This window comes from Primulina eburnea, chromosome 11, assembly GCF_022965805.1.
Source record: "Primulina eburnea isolate SZY01 chromosome 11, ASM2296580v1, whole genome shotgun sequence".
NCBI classification, from domain to species: Eukaryota; Viridiplantae; Streptophyta; class Magnoliopsida; order Lamiales; family Gesneriaceae; genus Primulina; species Primulina eburnea.
Window position 1 is genome coordinate 3,351,139 of NC_133111.1, and position 19,435 is coordinate 3,370,573.

The 19,435-nt window shown below is 32.8% G+C and overlaps 1 protein-coding gene and 1 pseudogene across 2 annotated transcripts; both read right to left on the reverse strand.

Moving 5' to 3' along the window:
• Window positions 1–7,879: 7,879 nt before the first annotated feature.
• LOC140804236 (sedoheptulose-1,7-bisphosphatase, chloroplastic-like) lies at window positions 7,880–10,351 on the reverse strand. 2 transcript variants are annotated; one of them, XM_073160110.1, is made up of 8 exons: window positions 10,106–10,351; window positions 9,900–10,025; window positions 9,602–9,787; window positions 9,221–9,302; window positions 8,900–9,121; window positions 8,595–8,695; window positions 8,433–8,504; window positions 7,880–8,321 (listed from the first exon to the last, which is right to left on the reverse strand). In XM_073160110.1, exons 1-8 carry the CDS (start codon window positions 10,220–10,222, stop codon window positions 8,037–8,039), a joined length of 1,191 nt encoding a protein of 396 aa, XP_073016211.1. In that variant the 5' UTR covers window positions 10,223–10,351; the 3' UTR covers window positions 7,880–8,036. The 2 variants fall into 2 exon arrangements, with proteins under 2 accessions (XP_073016211.1, XP_073016212.1); XM_073160111.1 differs by having other exon boundaries at window positions 9,900–10,019; window positions 10,106–10,350.
• Window positions 10,352–10,966: 615 nt separating this feature from the next.
• On the reverse strand, window positions 10,967–14,380 carry LOC140804237 (probable sugar phosphate/phosphate translocator At3g11320; annotated as a pseudogene).
• Window positions 14,381–19,435: the final 5,055 nt, after the last annotated feature.

The window sequence follows — 19,435 nt, forward strand, 5'->3', positions numbered from 1 at the left end:
ATTTTCTCTTCATTTTACACCAAATCTTGTGTGAAACGATCATACTGGTCAGTATTTTATGAGACGTATCTCTTATTTAGATTATCAATGAAAAAATATTACTTTTTATGCTAAGAGTATTACATTTTATTGTGAATATCGGTAGGCTTGACCCTTCTCAAAGATAAAGATTCGTGAAACCGTCTCACAAGAGACCTACTCTCATTCTTTTTGTATGCATGATACATTTATATTACATTATTAAGTCTTGTAGTAAATAATTTCGATGATATTGTTTATTTTAATAATTATATATATTAATAAAGTGTTAAAACTTTAACTGTAAGTGACATGTAACTTATCGGATAGAACTTTTGTTTTCTACACAAAAACTCTTGTGAGACGGCGTAACGGATCAATTTCGTTGGTCGAATCTCTTATTCGGGTCATGCATCAAAAAATTTTACTTTTTATGCTAAGAATATTACTTTTTATTGTGAATATCGGGAAGGTTGACCCGTCTCACAAATAAAGATTCGTGACACCGTCTCAAAAGAGACATGCTCTGTTTTCTAAGAATCAACTTGTACATTTTTTCTTTTCCTTTTTTTATCTATTTACTTTTTAAATTCATATATCAAAATTATAGTGTAGTCTTTCATTATATCAAAATAATTTCTTATAATTATTACATTTTGATCACTATTTAAATACAAACCAAATGAAATATTAAAAATATTTTACAAGCACGCAACGCGTGTATCAGTGTCCTAATATTATTTATACATTTGAAATTGATACAGTTATATCATCAACTTTGAATTTTTTTTTTTCAAAAAAAAAACCAAACTTGCCCTCGATATTATTTCAAAAATCGAGTTTGAACTTGAATATAAACACGACCTTGATCAAATTTCATTGATTTCACATTTTTTTTCATATTATTTTAATTTAATATAGAAGATATTAGCAATCTTGGACAGGATTAATCGTGTTGTCATTATAGTTAGGGATAAAAACTAAGAATGGCCAAGTGGGGCAAGCATTTTTTTGTCAAATATCGAATCGGAAGCGTGACATGTTACGTAATGTTTGATTCTTACTTATAATTTTTTATTCGATCTTTTTTATAAGTCCCCAAATGTTCAACGGTATCTATTTTAAAATCTGCTGTTTGTGTCTATTTTTTTTATGAGTGGGTCTTATGTGAGACCGTCTCACGGATCCTAATATGTGAGACGAATCAATCATACTCATATTCACAATAAAAAGTAGTACTTTTAGCATAAAAAATAGTATTTTTCATGAATGAACCAAATAAGAGATCTGTCTCACTAATACGACCCGTGAGACCGTCTCACACAAATATTTGTCTTTCTTTATTTAATTATTTTTTTTTTGTAATGAGTGGACAAACCTATATCATTCATAATAAAATATAAAATTCATAGACGTAAAATGGGCGTGGAATCGTAACTAATTTTTAGGCTATTATGTCATCACATTTTTTCAAAAGTGATCGGTTTTCATTATTTTTTGTGAACATTATATTATTTGTATTTTTTTTAAAAAAAAAATTGGTCATATTAAGGTGAACTTGTATTTTTTTGTACTCTAAATTGTATTATTAACAATGACTTTGTATTTTTAGTAATGGAATTTGCATATTTTTTTACTGTAGTCTATTTTATCTGACAGGAGATTGCTTATATGATAAATGTGGATATTGACATGGATTTTTAGAATCAAAACTTGCATATTATTCGTGATTTTTTTAAAAAAATATTATTTAAAAAGAAACACGACTTGAGTACGTAAAAAAGACAAAAATTTTGGAAATTATATAACTAAATATGCAAATATGATGAAAAAAATACAAGTTACATGATTAAAAATACAAATTCATATTAACATAACAAAAAATACATACAAATCACGTGACTAAAAATATGAATGCATTGTTAACATGACCAAAAATATTAATAATAGAACTTATAGAACTAAAATAAACAAATATGACTAAAAAGTGAAAAAAAAAATACAAGTTACAAGATTAAATATGTAAATTCATACTAACATAACAAAAAAATACATATAAGTTACATGATGAAAAATATGAATTTATTGTTAACATGGTCATTAGTGAAAATAGTATAAATTATAGGACAACAATATAATTTTCTCTTAGTATTTATGGGTCTTTTTGCGTTTCTTTTCGTTTTCAATTAGAATCAGGGTAATTAGTTGGGCTTTTCACGCAAGCCCAATATCCAGCCAGTTTCGAAACTCCGATTATAAAGCCCAGCCTTGAACTCCGACTCCCAACTCTGTTTCTGTTTGTTATTAAAAACATGTTCTAGTTATTTTACCACATAATTAAATTTGTTTCTGTAGTTTTCAGACTCTGATCGCTCGAGTGTCTAGCATATTACAAGAACACAAGCCAAAAAATTGAATAATCATGTGATATATGGCTGACGAATTGAAATTAAACTAAAAAGCTCAAAAACAAAGAAAACATGCTCATAAAAACTGTCTAGAAAATTCTCATACAACAAAGAGACACAAAGGTGCCCTGCACCATGCCAAGAAAAAACAGAGAGCGCCGGTGTGCGGGAGTCCCTATGCAAGGAGTGCAGGGGAGCCCGAAACATGGCATGGGGGCATTGGAGACCCTGTTTCTCGAATTAATGTGAATTTCAGTGAGTTTTCTTATGTCTTTTCATTATTCTTTTCATTATATAGGTATACTTTGTAATGTTTTCACAACAGGACCGGTGATTTAGTGATAAATCGATTTAACTTATAAAACGGTTGAATCGATAATCGGACTAGAAAACAATTATATTATATAAAATATTAATAATACAATAAATAATATATTTTAAATTTTAAAAATAAAAATATATATTTATCTAAATTTAAAATCTAAAAGAAGCATCTCACTCACTAATAAATAAAAAATTAACAAAAAATTTCTTGAAAATTAATTTATTGTAGCAGTCACGTAGTAGGGGAGTTTTTAAACTTTCTGATTTAATTTAAATAATAAAATGGACAGAATTTTGCAAAAAAATCATTGAGGAGCAATTTCTCATCCTTGAACAAAAAGTAAGATATGTCAAAACTTCGTCTCCTCTTTGGATTCTGAATAAAATAAACTTGAAATATAATTGCTAATTCGTTAATGAATAAATTAAATTATGTTAATGATTTAAAAAAGGAGGGAAAATTAATGAAAAAGTTGTTTTCTTCCCTAAGGATGATTTGATACTGTCCAATAAAAATTGCCTAGAGTCCTGGGGATAAGGTAAAAAGAATACTTTTATAAAATATCATGGTCGTCTACAAAAAAAAAAAAAAAAACAAATTAATCAATTAAAGAGCCGTACATGTTCTAATCCAGCGAACTAAAATCCCAAGTATCAATGACACGAACTTGCAGTGGAGATGAATGCATAGAACATGATTATTCTGAAATCCCACTCACGTATGTTGATAATTTTTATCGTCGTGGAATTTGCAATGTGAGAGAAAAAGTACAAGGAAAATATTGCCTACATATTTGGCTATGTTCTTGAACTTTTTATCCTCAAAGCGACTAACATCCATGAGTTGAGCAACGCTTTCTTTGCTACGAAAAGGAAGATGAGAGTGTAAATTGTGATATTGAGTGATCATAGATCGGAGTTTAAAACTAGGGTTACGATTGGAGATTTGGAGTTCATTTGGAACAAATGCTTCAACATGATACTTGATGAATTCACCATTTTCGGGTTTTTGAATTTGAAACTTATTAATGAAAATCATAGGTAATATCCGAGAACGTTGCAAGGGCGTGTGGTGTTGGATCGCTCAAATATGTCTGTCGGAGGATTTCAATCTGACAGAGACAAGAAGAGCAGAGCTTGTGAAAGAAATAGGATTCGAAATTGGAAACACAATTGTGGTATATATTTATTTGAAATTGAGTGTCACCGACTTAACCCTTCTAAGTAAATGTGCAGCTTTTGGTCCTTGTTTTCGCCTCTACGAATACTAGCAAAGTAGCTTTACCAATAATCTTTGGTGGTCTAGGGGTATCAAAATCGTACTCGACTCACCAACTCGAAAATTTTAATTTTTTTAAAAAATATATAATTAATAATATTGTCTATATTTTATATATTGTATGTTTGAAAAATATTTATCATATATTTATATCATAAATTTTCATAATTTAATATTTATTTTGTATTTTTATTTTATTTTTTAAAACAATTGTTTATTTAATTTAGTAAATATACTTTAAATTTTTTACAATTAGATTTTCAAATTTAAATCATATATAAGAGAGATTTTGTTATTATGTGTTTAAATTTTATACTATTTTTTTAATTTTATTTAATTTTTAAAAAAATATAAAAAAAAATCAAAATCGGATTGACTCAAGTTCGGGTTCAAGTCTGGTACGGGTGGAGCAATTTTTAAATAGTAATATGTGTCCATCCAACCCACATGAATTGACAACCCTACTCTGGTCAAGCATATAAACAAGCACATTTTAGTTGGAAATTTTGTAGAGAGAGAAAGTACCTTAATACTTCGTTGATTGATGAATGAGTTGGTTGATTACAAACGTGCTCCTACACCTCTATATATACAAGTTCCCTAACCTATCCAGATCCTTCTGGCATCTAGAACACTTCACACTACTCTATAATAAAGTACACTAGAACTTACTATAAATTTACGTTCTACGATATATTATAGTGTTTGTAAAATTGTCTAGTTTTTTCTCCAAGTTTCAACATCTTCTTGATTGTTTCGGAAGCTTCTAGACCCAACATTTTCCAAAATATTATAAGTCATTTCAAAATAGATTATAATGTTCAAGTCATGTCCACATTGTTCTAGGCCTTTTTGCACGAACCTAGACCTTCATGTTTCATCCACCTTGTTCTATGTCCTTCCGCACAAACCTAGAACCTGACCTGTCAACTATATTCTAGGTCTTTCCTATAACATTCAAGTTCATCATTCTTCTCCAGCTGCGCCAGGAAAAAGAATAAGAATAGAAGAAGCATCTGACTACTTCATGCATGCTTCACTTGGCTCGGGGGATATAGTTCAGTTGGTAAAGGTCCGCTCTTGCCATTGGGTCGACTTATCTAGAACATTCGTCCTCTTGTCTCCTAGGGAGTATTAGATCCCTCACAAAGGTTCCGGATGCAATAAAGCCTATTTTATAGCTTCATTTGCCAAAATTCACGTGTCTTGTGTTCAAAACTATCAGGCCGCAACTTAGCTCCTCATGTCGCTTGCTCAAGAGATCCCCTTGAATCTTGATAGCTTGGTTTCTCCCCTGTGAACATGACCAAACCCTTGCCATGATTAGTGTGTCCTTTCAGGTCTTCGTAAGATGTGGAAATTAAGTTTTCCTAACAAATTCAAGATACGTATTTGGCGCATCTATTTTAAAGCATTGTCCGTCAGAACTAATCTTGCTTGTCAGAGATATTAATGTTGATTTATTATGTCCTAGATGCAACACACAACCATAGTATATATTCACACACACATTCGGTCTTGTATCCATACTTGGCACTTGTGGAAGTTGACTTCGATTTGGCCAGTAATTTGTGGCTTCGACAAGGGCTCGTTCTGTGATTTTTTTGTCATATTTTCAAACATGGTCAAGGAGATGATCTTGGTTTATTTGCTTTGATTTTTTGAGCATATGGGTTGCTCGTAATAGGATGGATTTTAATGGTACAAAATAGTCTTCCGATTACGCGCGTTCTTTCTAGGCAGATCGAATGGGGACTAGCTATCCATTCTCAACTGATGAGCCCATTGCAAAAACTATCCGAAGGCATTGAACTGTTTCACCCACAACTGAACTCTAACATTGTCCGAGATCAGCAAACAACGGGTCGTGAACTTGCCCGACTTAGTATCACGCCTATTAAATATGTCAAATAGAAACTTTAAATTGAAATTCAAACTCATACCTTATCTTCTTTTTTTTTTTTTATGACGTAGAAAATCACGCCTATTATTTTTCGGTGCGCACCGGATAAATTCCGGACAAACACAATAGCTTCCACACTGCATTAGTCATGTAAACTACAATAGACAAGTCTTATGTAACAAGCTCACCGGATAAAATATCAGTAGGGAGAGTCAAACTCTTATCCACTTATCAAAAACACTTTTTTTTGGTACTCTAAACCATATCTTTAGACTAGCAGGACGTTTGGATTGGCTGATTTATAACTTTATAGTGTACTCGGAAACTTTATTTTTTATTTTTAATAATCCATTTTGAATTCCATACACATTTTTTTGAGATAAATAAATGGATAAAGTGAAAGAATTCTAAACATCTGGGAATTAAATTCACAATTTTATCTTTGTAAAATATTTAAAATTTCCCAAAGTTGTTGATTAAAAGAACTATTACAAATGCATTTAACACCGATTCAAATTCCCAAAATATAATTAATTTTAAAATTAAAAAAAATATGATCATTCTAGAAATAATATTAGAAATTTAAGTAACACAGTGTCTTGTAATTTAAAAGTTAATACGATCAGGCTAATTAATTGGGCTTTTCACGCAAGCCCAATATCCAGCCAGTTTCGAAACTTTCTGATTTTATTTAAATAATAAAATGGACAAATTCTTTCAACAAAAGTTATTATGATTCCTTGAATAAAAAGTAAGATAAATCATACAAATCCAAAACTTCGTCTCCTGTTTGGATTCTCAAATAAAATAAACATGAAATTTAATGACTAATTTGTTAATTAAATAACAAAGATAATTGATATTTACATTCAATATTGTGTTGTCTACGCGACTACGCTCCATTTCATATATAATGTCAAATTTATTTACAATGAAGTATTACGCATAATAAATTAAATTTTTAGAAAAAGATGTGAAATTATTACAGTGGTTTCCTATCATAAAACTCTTCGATATCGTCCAATAAAAATTTACCTAAAGATTCTCTTATAAAATCCTCAAAAAGAGTCAAATTAATCAATAGTTGATTCCAATCCAGCAAACAAAAATCTCTTGTATCAATGGCAAGAATTTGCAGCGAAGACGAACGCGTAGAACATTCACTCCCATATGTTCGAACAAATTTTAATCGTCGCAGAATTTGCGATGGGAGAGAAGAGCGCATGGAAAATATTGCCTACAGATCTTGCAACATTCTTGAACTTCTCGTTCTCAAAGCAACAAACGTAGACGAATTGAGCGGTGCGTTCTTGCCCACTAGAAGGAAGATGAGAGGATTGTACAGTGTGATCTTTAGTAATCAGACTGGATTGGAGTTTAAAACTAGGGTTACGGTTGGAAATTTGGAGCCCGTATGGAACCAATGTTTCAACATGATTGTTGATGAATTCAACGTTTCCGAGTTTTTGAATTTGGAACTTATTGATGAAAAACATGGGGAAGATCCGAGAACGTCGCAAGGACGTGTGGTGGTGGGTCGCGCTAGGATAAAGCTGCCGAAGGATTTCGGTGTGGTAGAGACGAGAAGAGTAGAGCTTGTGAAGGAAACGGGATTTGGAATTGGAAACACCGTGGTGGGGTATATTTATTTGAAGTTGAGGCTGTTTAGAGCACATGCACGAAATTTTGCATGTTTGCCTTGAAAGAGACAGGGATTTGGTTGAAATTTTGAATAAAATAATAGTATACAAATTTCATATTGAATTTGATTCGACGCGATAGAGTATAGAAAGATTGTTTTTTGGTAAAATGCTTACATTCTTTCTTGTAAAACATATATGATGAATTTATATATATATATGCTTTATATTAATTACTATTGTCAGATTTCTTGATTGTTCATGCTTTTTTTTTTCACAAAGTATATGTTTATACATAGACCATATATGAAGATCTATTAATAACAACATTAATTGTCATAATTATCAACAATCATCTGTAAGATTCATTTCATAAATTTGTGTATAATTAAAATGCATGAAACTAAAATATTAAAAAGAAGATGAGAAAAAATCAAAGGCATGATCAGCAGCAAGAATGAAGATCAAGCCGCAGCCCCAACTGGTTGAGCAGCGGCTTTGAGTCTTGAAGATCCATATAAAGTTTCTTCAAATCGAATGATTTCGTTTTTGGATCCGTAGGCTACTTGGGTCCTCTCATCTAGATTGCCTATCACCTTGTCTAACACGGACTGTTTGCCGTCACTGCTGTATCCACCGGCCTTTTCGATCAAGAATCCCAAAGGCGCAACTTCGAATAGCAACCTTAGCTTCGCCTTTGCAGTTGGAGATAACACATTTGTGAAAATCCCCTTCTCTTTCACAATGATCTACAAATTGAATGAACACAATGAGAAACTTATGTCACCAAGTTTCACTCAGTCGATTTTTCTGTGTATATTTTCAATTTTTTGTGGTTACAGTGAAAAGGTGGAAAATACCTGATTGACATCAGGCACCATTCCTCCGGTGTATCGCAAGGTGTATTTCTCCCGAACATAGTAATCGATCAGCTGAATGTAGTAAGCAACGACACCCTACCTTTAGTAAATATTATTACAATCATATGTTTATATTGAAACTTAAATTTTACAACTAGGCACCTTGGCATAGTCAGGGTTGTCTGTAGTAGCCCTCAAATTTCCAGGGGAAAACATTTTCCCTTCTCCAATTGATGTTGTATCTTTTACATGTTGCCATTTCCCTGCCACAGAAAGAGAAAACATAAGCGCATGAAAAGCAAAATAGATATTGATTTCGAGTCTAATGAGCCGATCTATATGGGAGATTAGGTGTCCAGTAAACTAGATTGAAGTACTGTCATATTCAATCAATACCAGATTTAATCCTTTCAAATAGTCAAATGTCACAATGGTGTTCCACTGAAAACTTAAAAAATGCATCAAACCTTCATCGAGTAGAAGGAATTCATGTGTTCCAGGACAGTCCTTGAGAGCAAGAACATAAGTGGTTCGGGGCCCGAAAATCCCCATCGCAGCAGCAACTTGATCAGCTCCGGTTACTCCGGTAAGCTTGTCTCCAGGCCAAACTCCGAAGATGGTACCAACTGTGAAATTTGTGTCGACGATGCTAGAGCCATCGAGTGGATCAAATGCCACGCTGAATCCTCCTGTTGTGGAATTTGACCCCCAAAAAAATGTATATATGATTGTGATGATTTTGAAGGGGTGTGATAGTTAATGCAAAATGATATGAAAAGATAAAAGACCTTCCACCGGTCCTCCCATGTCTTGGAGTTCCGGAACCTCCTCAGAGCACGCGTATTTGCAGAAGTGGGAGTATTGCAACGCCTACAAGCATCAATAATCAATAATAAAACTGCGACTTCTCGAAGAATCTTTACCGCTATATGATGTAAGTGTTGGTTTCTCAGCATTTATATTTCAGGTTCAAGATATGAAGAATGTGTGTGCATATAAGTAAAACATCACTGGTGCAATAACTGATCTATCAAACAATAACTCACGCGAGGCAGGGCCTTCATGTGGTGGAAGTAGTTTATTGTGACACCACACACAGGGATTAACAATTTGACTCACAAAGCTAATGGAGCCTAAATGTCTCGTCTCTCTTTCATATATATTCTGACCTCAAAAAGAAGCTTGTTAGCGAGCATATCAACTGCAAGTTGCTCATCTCCAAAAGAGTTGACACAAGCTGTTCCTCCACAAGATGCTGTTCTCACTTTGAAGGCGATCGTACGCAGCGCTTCTCCCATGCACATCATCAGCCTAATCAGTCCCTTATCCGGCGTCGCCTTCGTAAGAAATTCTTCCTGCAATCACCAATATAAACAACCACCAAGAATCATTCATCACAAAATACAGCCATTAAATTTTTCTTAAAAATGGAAGCAGCAACCCTTTTCATTACAGTAATCAACTCACCAGACTATCACCAATCTCGCACTTAGTCACAAGCGAAGAATTCTTGGCCTTTGAAAGCTTGATTGATGACTTTGGAGCAAAACGCAAAGACTCTCCAAACAATGAGCTTGCTTTTGAGCTCTGACTCTGAAGCACAAGTTCCAACAACACAAGTCTTCAATATATCGACCCTATAACACTTAAAAAGAACAGCGATGAAAACACACCTTGGAACTAAATGGCTGTGAAACAGAACGTGGCGATGCAAGAGAAGGGGAATATTGCTGCGACGAGATACCGGGGAGGAGTGTTCTATGAGCACAGCTTGTAATACTAGTCTCCATGTTTGATTGTTTGAAGAATTGGGATTCTTTCTTCTTCTTCTTCTTCTTCTTCTTCTTCTTTTTAATTCTTGCAAAAAAGATAAGCTGCCATTGGTAGAACCGTGGAAGGGAATGGACTTGACTGATATTTGTGCATGGAGTGTGACCAGGGAGGTTATAAGATAAGCAATTCACTATCGAATGACACGTGGCGTATGATTTTATAGATAGATTGATTAAATTTTGTGGATGAGAGTAGCATAAAAAAGAGAGGAATAAATGGCAGGGCAGAGAAAAGGGTTCTTTATGCTAAATTTTGTTCCAATACAAAGAACTAGATCAGGAAATGCCACTCTTCCTGAATTATTGTGTCATTAAAATTTTATAGCATTAAAAAAGTTTGTTCCCTCCTAAATATTCTTGAATCATTAGATCATATAAATTCGAAAATCTATATTAATTCTTCTAAATATATCAAAGTTACGATTTGATAAGTCTGCAACAAGTGTTGGGTCTTGGCGTTGAACAGATCATATCCACAAATTTGAAGTTATCGGAGGAGTACGATTGCCCCTAATAATTTAGCACAGACAAGCAGATATTAAAAATCTCTCCGTCCAGATTGTGGCCTTAAGATCTTCGGTGTCCGGGGCTAGCTCCACAGATCATGTAAAAAAATTTAAAATCAAGAACAATCAATTCAAACGACAAACGTGATGATGGGTGGGCTTGAACTTAGAAATTAGCAAGTCGATGAAATTTATCCTAAACAGAGATGCACAATTTGCTTATCTTTCATTATATAATCCATATACAAAATAAATTAACAACACATATAAAACTTTAAATAATTTTCTGGTACAATGCAAGGTAAAAATAAAAGAAAATATATATAAATTTTTTTAGGAAAAAAAAACATTTTTTAGTCACTCTTATTGAACCTACCTTCTTAACTAGGTGTTTTGTTTACTAGTACAGGTTGAAGTCTCTGTCCCTGGGTTCCGGGGCCAAAAAATATGTTGGAGGGCAAAACTGAAGCACGAACCACGCAGTCGTCAAGCAAGTTTGCCTTGATAAAGGAACATTTCATATTACAAATAGATGGAAGTGGCAACTGTTGCAATTCCAAGTTTGTATATTCTTTCATTTAGTACGCTTCTTTGCTTCGCTGTATAGGATAACACCAAACACTGTCAGAGTATACCCGAGCATCCCGGTTACGGATACAGGATTCTTAAATATCAAAATGGAGACCACCACTGCCACTGCTCCTTTAGCATTTCCTAGGACCTGAAAGAAGAACCGAGATAATCAGCAAAGCAAAATTTCTGCTTCAATAATCAAACTGAAATCAAGCACGCAATGTTATCTTGTTTACATGTTTGGGGCTATGTGGAATAGATCTAAACTTTCCATTTAAGATATTTTCATAAAACTATAATGGTTCACATGGCTTTCCAGACATGAACGACATGTTTCAAGCTCCCCATTCGAGATCAGCAACCCATGTGTGTCAACCAAGTGAAAGGAACTAAAATCAGTGCAAGCACATAAGAATAGATTAAATATAAACTCCAAGCAGACCAAACAACAGATTTTGGGTGGACCAAAGAATGAAACATGGCCTACTCTTCAATAAAAATTGCTAGCCCCAACACTTTTTTTCTCCAATAAATATCCTTTATATCTTTCAAAACAATCATATGCGGCTTAAAGCTACCTCATATTTGGTTCAAATTACTACAATTGATGCCAACATATTTTTTTGTGGCTCGTGGAAATAAGATTGCTTTCAGCAATATGTTCAGAAATTATTTCTAAAATGATGATCCAGATGGCTTTCCTTTTAACAGTAGTGCATATTTAATTGTGGCACACGAAAGGGAAAAAACGTGGTCTTAAGCTTCCGAATGTAATTTCAGAAACAATAGTCACATCTTCCCAGGAAAAAAAATTAAAGCAGATTCCAGCTAATAAGTATCATCTGTATTAAAGCTACATGTTGTGTCCTGTTTGTAAACCCACACAAAATATCTTGCAACCCTCATTCTTGTTCTGTAAATTCCAAGATCCAAATGTCTCTTTATTTCCTTGAGGTGAAGATTAGCATGTACTTTGGTTGCCAGAAATTTCCGCTCGATGAAAACATTCATGCAAGTTTAAATTCAATAAATCATAAAAATGAGGTTTGAATTGGACGAAGAAGTGTCAAATACCTGAAGAGTTAGAGCACTTGTGTGCTTTGTGACCAAAAAATTGGTCAGATTTACAAAATATGCCAGCGCAGAGTTGAACACAAGTAACCAAATAATTCTTATATCATCTCTTGCAAGTGCCAATGTGACACCAACAACGTTTTCTTCCATAAAGAGTGTTGCAGGAAGTAGAAGCACGACAGCTATAGGAGCCATGTAGAGGAGCAAATTCATAGAATTCAGCTTTTCCCTTCAACAATTAAAACTTACTTTCAGCATACATATCGAATATACTACATGAAAAAGGCACAACACAACAGTAAGTATCAGAAAAAAGTGTGCATTATAAAATCAAAGATTACCCTTCCGACGAAAGTAAAATCCCCTGAACCACTGATTTTAGTGCCCTTGCAGCTGTTGCACCAATGCACATGATAAACCCAAACATATGAAAACTCGGCTCACCCTAAAAAAAAATAAAATCGGGAGAGAAGCGTCAACACCAATTTTTCAAAAAACCCATAGAAATAGAAACTCAGCTGTAACAGCAAAGCATAATACGGAGAAAGATGACGTGCTTCATAGTTCATATGTATTTCGCCATGACTTCATACATATTTTGCATCTGCACGTGATGTAATTCATTTTAAATTTTTATATTAAAACTGGTCAATATATAAGCATAATGTGGAACATGGAAATTTGCTCTTACCCTGATCCAGCCAAAAGAAACCTCACTTCTTAAAACTTGAAAGTTTTTGCAATGAACTAGGAAACCTTGTCTTTTAATTCATGATTTCGACACATAAGTAAGAGTTAGTGAAACCAAATCAGGAGTTTCAAAACTTTTCATGTTGTCCAAAGAAATCAATGCTATTGTTTTCTGAAAAAGACCGTTCAGTGTTTTGGAATTCGAGGATTTCAAGTGCAGAGCAAAAATCCTTCAATCCATAGACATTAATCATTCAAATGTCCTAAAAGAAAGATGGTCATCATAGACACAGAAAAAACAGCAACTGCGAGCTGAAATCATGTCCCTTGGCCTTTGAGCCACCAAAAGCTCTCATCTCCAAAATCAACATTGTCCATGGAATTCCATTATGGAAAATTTAAAAAAAATGGAAAGAATCATGCGCCCAGCTCAAGAAGAACAGCAATCAATCATTCTTATAACTACATAAACAAAACAATATATAAATACAAATCAAACCAAAACTCGTGAGGGATAAAAAAAAAGGATGATACTTGATCAAAATACTGTGTAATGTACCAACTAAAATCCACACCAATCAAATATTCAATAAAAGAATCAACACATACCCCACTAGCAATAATAACCCCTGTAACAACTGGAATCAACGTCACGTAAGTCAACCACGCCTCTCGCTTCAGGGTCATTAAATACGCAAACACCGCCGTGAAGAAAGGAGTGGTAGCCCCGATTGCCTGATTGAAGCTAACAGGTAAATACTTAAGCGAAACATTCCCACTTACAACCGACGCACAGAAAATCAAGCTCAAAGCTGAAATCTTCATAAACTGAACCCTAGATCTTATAGTCTGCATCGGCACCATCTTCATCCAAGCGATGGCGATGTAGCTAAGTAATGAGCAAGCCGTCATGTGACACATCGTCAAGAAAATCGGGTACCTGAATCCCGTAATTGCTCAACAAATACTTGTTCAAGAGCAAAACCCCAATGTTCGATGAGTACCATGCTGACACCAGCCCAATCGTGAAATATCGGCCGGAGGATTTAGTCCCCAACATCTCTCCGGATTTCCAAAGAACAATTGAATCGAAAAAATGGGTTAAATCAACATCTAAATAAATAAAACTGGGGTAATAACGAATTTTGGTTGGGATCTATTAGGGTTAGAAAAGAGCATCGGAATGACGTGTAGAAAAGGTTGGATCTTTGATGCACATGTGAAACGAATGAGAAAGTCAAATTCGTGTTGAATTGGTAATGGAACTGTTCATGTCCACCATAGTCTGCATAATATTAAAAAGGCCATAATCAGCAAATTAAATTAAATTTAATTAAATTAATTCAATCAAAACAAAAATAAATTAAATTAAAAAATAATTAAATGAACATGCAATATTCAATGACAGAAACAGGAGGATCTATACCCAGGGATATTCGTCATATTTTTTCTTATTTTATATATATATATATATATTTATATATATTGATTAACGGAAAAAATGAATTAATTAATTTATTTTAGATAAAATGGTAGATAAATTCTTTTCAGAAATGGTGGCTGGGAGATGAGTTCTAAATTTAGATTTGCGCTAATTTAAAATTAGTATAATACTAAAATAAAGTCGTGAGTTGAGAATATTCCATAATTGAACAACTTGTGTTGCATTCATAGGTATCATTTAGTTTTCTTTCTCTTCCTCCCTCGTGTGGATATCATGTGAGATCGTATCACGAATTTTCATACTTTAATCAAACTATTAATATGTATACTCTCTCTATACTTATATATAATTGTCGTCATCATCATCATTTTTTTTTGTACATACTACGTATAAGGAATTTAGGGTAACTACTTCAAGTTAAAAAACCCAGATATTTTGGTATTGCATTACAAAATCACTCGATTTTTAATTAATAAAAATAATCATAAAAATCTATTTTAATAAATCTGTAGCTCACCAGTAACTAGCACATCTCACAATTTTCAAAGTGTTAAATTTACTAAAATGTTATTAAATTTTTAAATGATCGGACCAACCAAAAACCAATCAGTCCTCTTAGGTTGTCCTAGATTTTAGATTATTTTCTTGAAGAAGAAATCAAGAAAACACCAAAAAGATTGATGGGCCGATATGGGCCCACTTTGTTAATAAAGCAGACCCAGATCTCATTAGGGCTGCCTCATAAATAAGTCCACTACCCACTAGTCAGGTAAATAATTGTTATATCTATTATGCAGCATATAACTAAAGCCCACTATATTTTTAAAATTATATAATAATAATAAAAAACAACAAATCAGATTTTGCTGTGTAACATCAATGTACACATACAGTATACTAACAGTAGCATTGCCAGAGGCGGAGGTATACATGAGTTATACTGGGTTGTAGTCCAGCCCATTTTTTTTTTTAACACTAAAGTTAAAATTTCAATGGTCCAGCCTAGCCCAGCCACATCTTCTCCTAATTTTCACACTATCTTCACAAAATTTGGGATTCTTTTTTTTTGGCCCGTCATCGTAGTTGCTCATTTGCTTGTTCTTCCTAAATCCTGAGATTCGCTCCACTTTCCTAAGATACAGGTTAGCATATCATATTTTTCTTAATGACTCCTTGCATTCTGTATTTTATTTTTTAATGTAATTCATAAATTATTTTTTCAAAAAATTTAATAATTTTCTTCTTATTTTATTTTTTAAAAAACCTTTCAACTTAGTCATTCCATGAAATGTTTTAAAATCTCATAAGGCATAATTTCGTTGAACGATATCATGGAATTTATTTTTAATAATATATAACTTATCATATTGAGTTCAAGTCTCTCCAAACTCTTATTCCTGGATCCGTTCCTGAGCATTACCAACATTTCAGGGTTTTTTAATGTTATGATGATTATTTATGCCTATCCATAAGTGACTTTTCGATTTCATATACATAAATCAATATATATATATATTCGTTAACATTACGCGCATGCACACACACACACACACACACACACACACACACACACACACATATATATATATATATATATATATATTAACGAGTTGGTTCGATGGTTTATCGCGGGTCGTGTAACGATTGTTGGAAATTATTTCTAAATGCTAAATATTACATGATTTATATAGCAAACCAAGTTGGAAATGGGATGTTTGAAAAGGGTAACTACAAAGGTAGTGGAAGTAAAAGGTTGAAAAAATTGGGGTCGGAAATTTTTAGTCGCATAGTAGTAGGTCTAGTAGGACCATATCACCCTGCCTATGTTTTGATTAAAAAACAATATATTCGACACTTTTATTTGTCCTATACAACATAAAAGTGTAGTCCACGTGGGAGACATGTGGCCTACTTTTTTTCCCGAATTTAAAGACACACCTGTCCAAAATTCTTCGACTGACAACACACAACTCACACACAAGATTTAGCAATCTTTGTTCAAAATTTGTTGAATTTTAGGCAGTGGACATCATATGTAATTTATTCTGTGTATTCTCCCAACAAACGAAGACAAGGCATCGGTAGATTCATACGGCCAATGGGTAAGCTTCATTAATTGTCAACTCCAATAAAATCAAAAGTTGTGACGAAGAATATGAAATGTCGAGAGAGGATCGGAGGGGTATAATATTAGGAAGGATTTCATTTGAAATCAATAATTCCATTCAATGATTAGGTCTGTCATCATACCGATCATGATACGGGTAATTTGCTCAAATTTATAATAAAAAGTAATATTTTTGTAATAAAAATTAATATTTTTTCATGAGTGACTCAAATAGAAATTGACACGCGATTATGTCACATGAGAGTTTATGTTTCTTCCATATGTTTGTCTAATTTCTAAATTTAAAATTCACTGCAACTATTACTATTTATTTTAAATATTTACTTAACATAGTCCTTTGTAGGACACTAAACGTAGGATAAAAGACACCCTTAATCGTATATTTCCCCCCCTAGTTCTTGTACCTAGGATTCCAATTAAATTAAGACTCAAGCCATGTGATTTTGACAATTTGAGTGAAAATCTTGGTGCCATTCTATGGTACATCTTCTATTTTATAATGGTTATTTCATTTTTCACCTTATTTATTTCCCAAATATTGTTTATATGTTATGAGTAATTTTGTACATATACACGTCATTAATCTACAAGCATCAAATTATATTTGAAGTATATTTGGAATGGAAAGAAAAATTTTAGGAACTTTCAAAGGGAAGTTTCTATATAAAAATATTCAACACATTATGCAATGTAGAAACACAATTAACTTGATGTTACACTTCAAATCCAAGGCAAGCATTTCTTGAAATTTTACTAAGAAAAATACTAGTGTACCATCTTTTCTGTTTATTTCATCTCGCATATTCATTGTTTAAATTTCCAAATTGAAATATGCTAAACTTTAAATAGAAAAAAAAAATTCAAATTCGGTGAGCTTGCCACAAACTTTTAAGGATGGATTTCTCTGTTTAATGAATGTTAATGCCATTAACTAATTTATATTATCCGAAAGCTATTTTATATATTTTCAGCAGTTGAATACATGGTGGGGGGAATGAAAATAAACAATTAACACCAAAGAGTGTCAAATCTAAAAAAAAAAAAGAAGAAGAAGAAGTGAACATGGCAGTGTATAGATTTGCAATCATTCTTTGCACTATATGCGTGCCAAATGAAAACATCATTGCCGATTAAAAGATTAAACCCCAAAACCAAAAAAAAAAAAAAAATGTTGATAGCCCACTTGAGATTCAAGAAAACATGCCCTAATTTCATGAGTAAGAAGTGTTAGTGTGTTATCTCAATCATCATGCACTATTACACTAATTCATTTGATAAATTTAAATTGTTTTCTTCAAGAAATCGGCTTGCAGGTTAATTAATGAATGCACACACGAGAATTTGACAAAATAAAGGTTCTAACCAAGAATAATATACATCAAAACCACCCAAGATTTCTGGTCATTTACATATATATTAAACTTTCTGAGCCAAAAAAGACTTGGAAATGAAACCTTACCTCATTCAATCTGAAAAAGACACGAATTTGGGAAGTGGGAACTACCCATTTTTCGTCTAAATAAATTGATTGAGTAACTTTCTTAGAAGAAGATGCACTTGCTTGCAAAATAATAACCATTTCTCCATTAGTTTCCATGAAACAGTTTTGTTTCAAGATCTTCACCAGATCTCCATGTTGTAGAGTTGAAGCCACCAAAGGAAGAATCCGAAGGGATAGCATGATCCAAAATTCAATAGATCGTATATATTAATTCATATATTGAAATGGGATCAATGCGATCCCTTTGGACTCCTCCTTTAGATACTGTGAATTAATATGAAGAAAATCTCTCGCTGTGTGAGAGGAAGGAGAAAGAAGTTATCTGAGAACTTTTCAATATATAAAACAAACTGCTCCAATGAAATTCATGCCTTCACTTGAGCCTTTTATTTATTTATTTATTTATTTATTATTTATTTATATATATAATATTTACTTTTTAAAAATTCTTTAGTTTTTTTTATTGGAAAAACTTGTGTGACACGGTCTCACGGATCATATTTGTGAGACGGATCTTTTATTTGAGTCATCTATAAAAAAATATTGCTTATTATGCTAAGAGTATTACTTTTTTTTATGAATATCGTAGGATTGACTCGTCTACAGATAAAAATTCGTGAGACCGTCTCATAAGAAACCTACTCTTTTTTATTTGACAAAAAATTGTGTGAGACGGTCTCACGCAAATATTTGTGAGACGAATCTCTTATTTGGATCACTCATGAAAAAGTATTACTTTTTATGCTAAAAGTATTACTTTTTATTGTGAATATAGATATGGTTGACTCGTTTCACAGATTATGAGCATGAGATGGTCTCACATGAGACCCACTATTTTTATTTAATCTATATATTATGATTATTTATTTCTATTATAAAGCAGACACATGGGGGAAGGTGGGTCAACCATTCTTTTTTCGAAATTCCAAACAAGTTGGGTTGAGATATTAATATTTAAAATATTTTTAATGATTGTTTTAATTAACTAATTAGATTAATGATATTCATGGTCCCATCCACGTTGATTGCTACAAATTGAAGTCGCCTCAAATTGAATATTGAATCTTTATAATTCATTCTTTTACAGCGTGACATCATGAAATAATAAATGTTAATCTTACTTTATAATATCAAAGATTTCTTTGATTATGTATTAAAACTCAAGTTCACTCACTATTGGTTAACAAGATCCTACGGAGTGGTCGAATTAACGGCAAGTATTGGTCCAAAGATGTGGAGTCCATGCTTGAACTTG

Coding starts and splice junctions, on each gene's coding strand:
- LOC140804236 (XM_073160110.1), bottom strand. CDS start 10,222: ATGGAGACTAGTATTACAAGCTGTGCTCATAGAACACTCCTCCCCGGT. Junction 8,696..8,899: donor ATTCCTTCTACTCGATGAAG/GTTTGATGCATT, acceptor TTTCTGTGGCAG/GGAAATGGCAACATGTAAAA. Junction 8,505..8,594: donor ACAACCCTGACTATGCCAAG/GTGCCTAGTTGT, acceptor TACTACATTCAG/CTGATCGATTACTATGTTCG.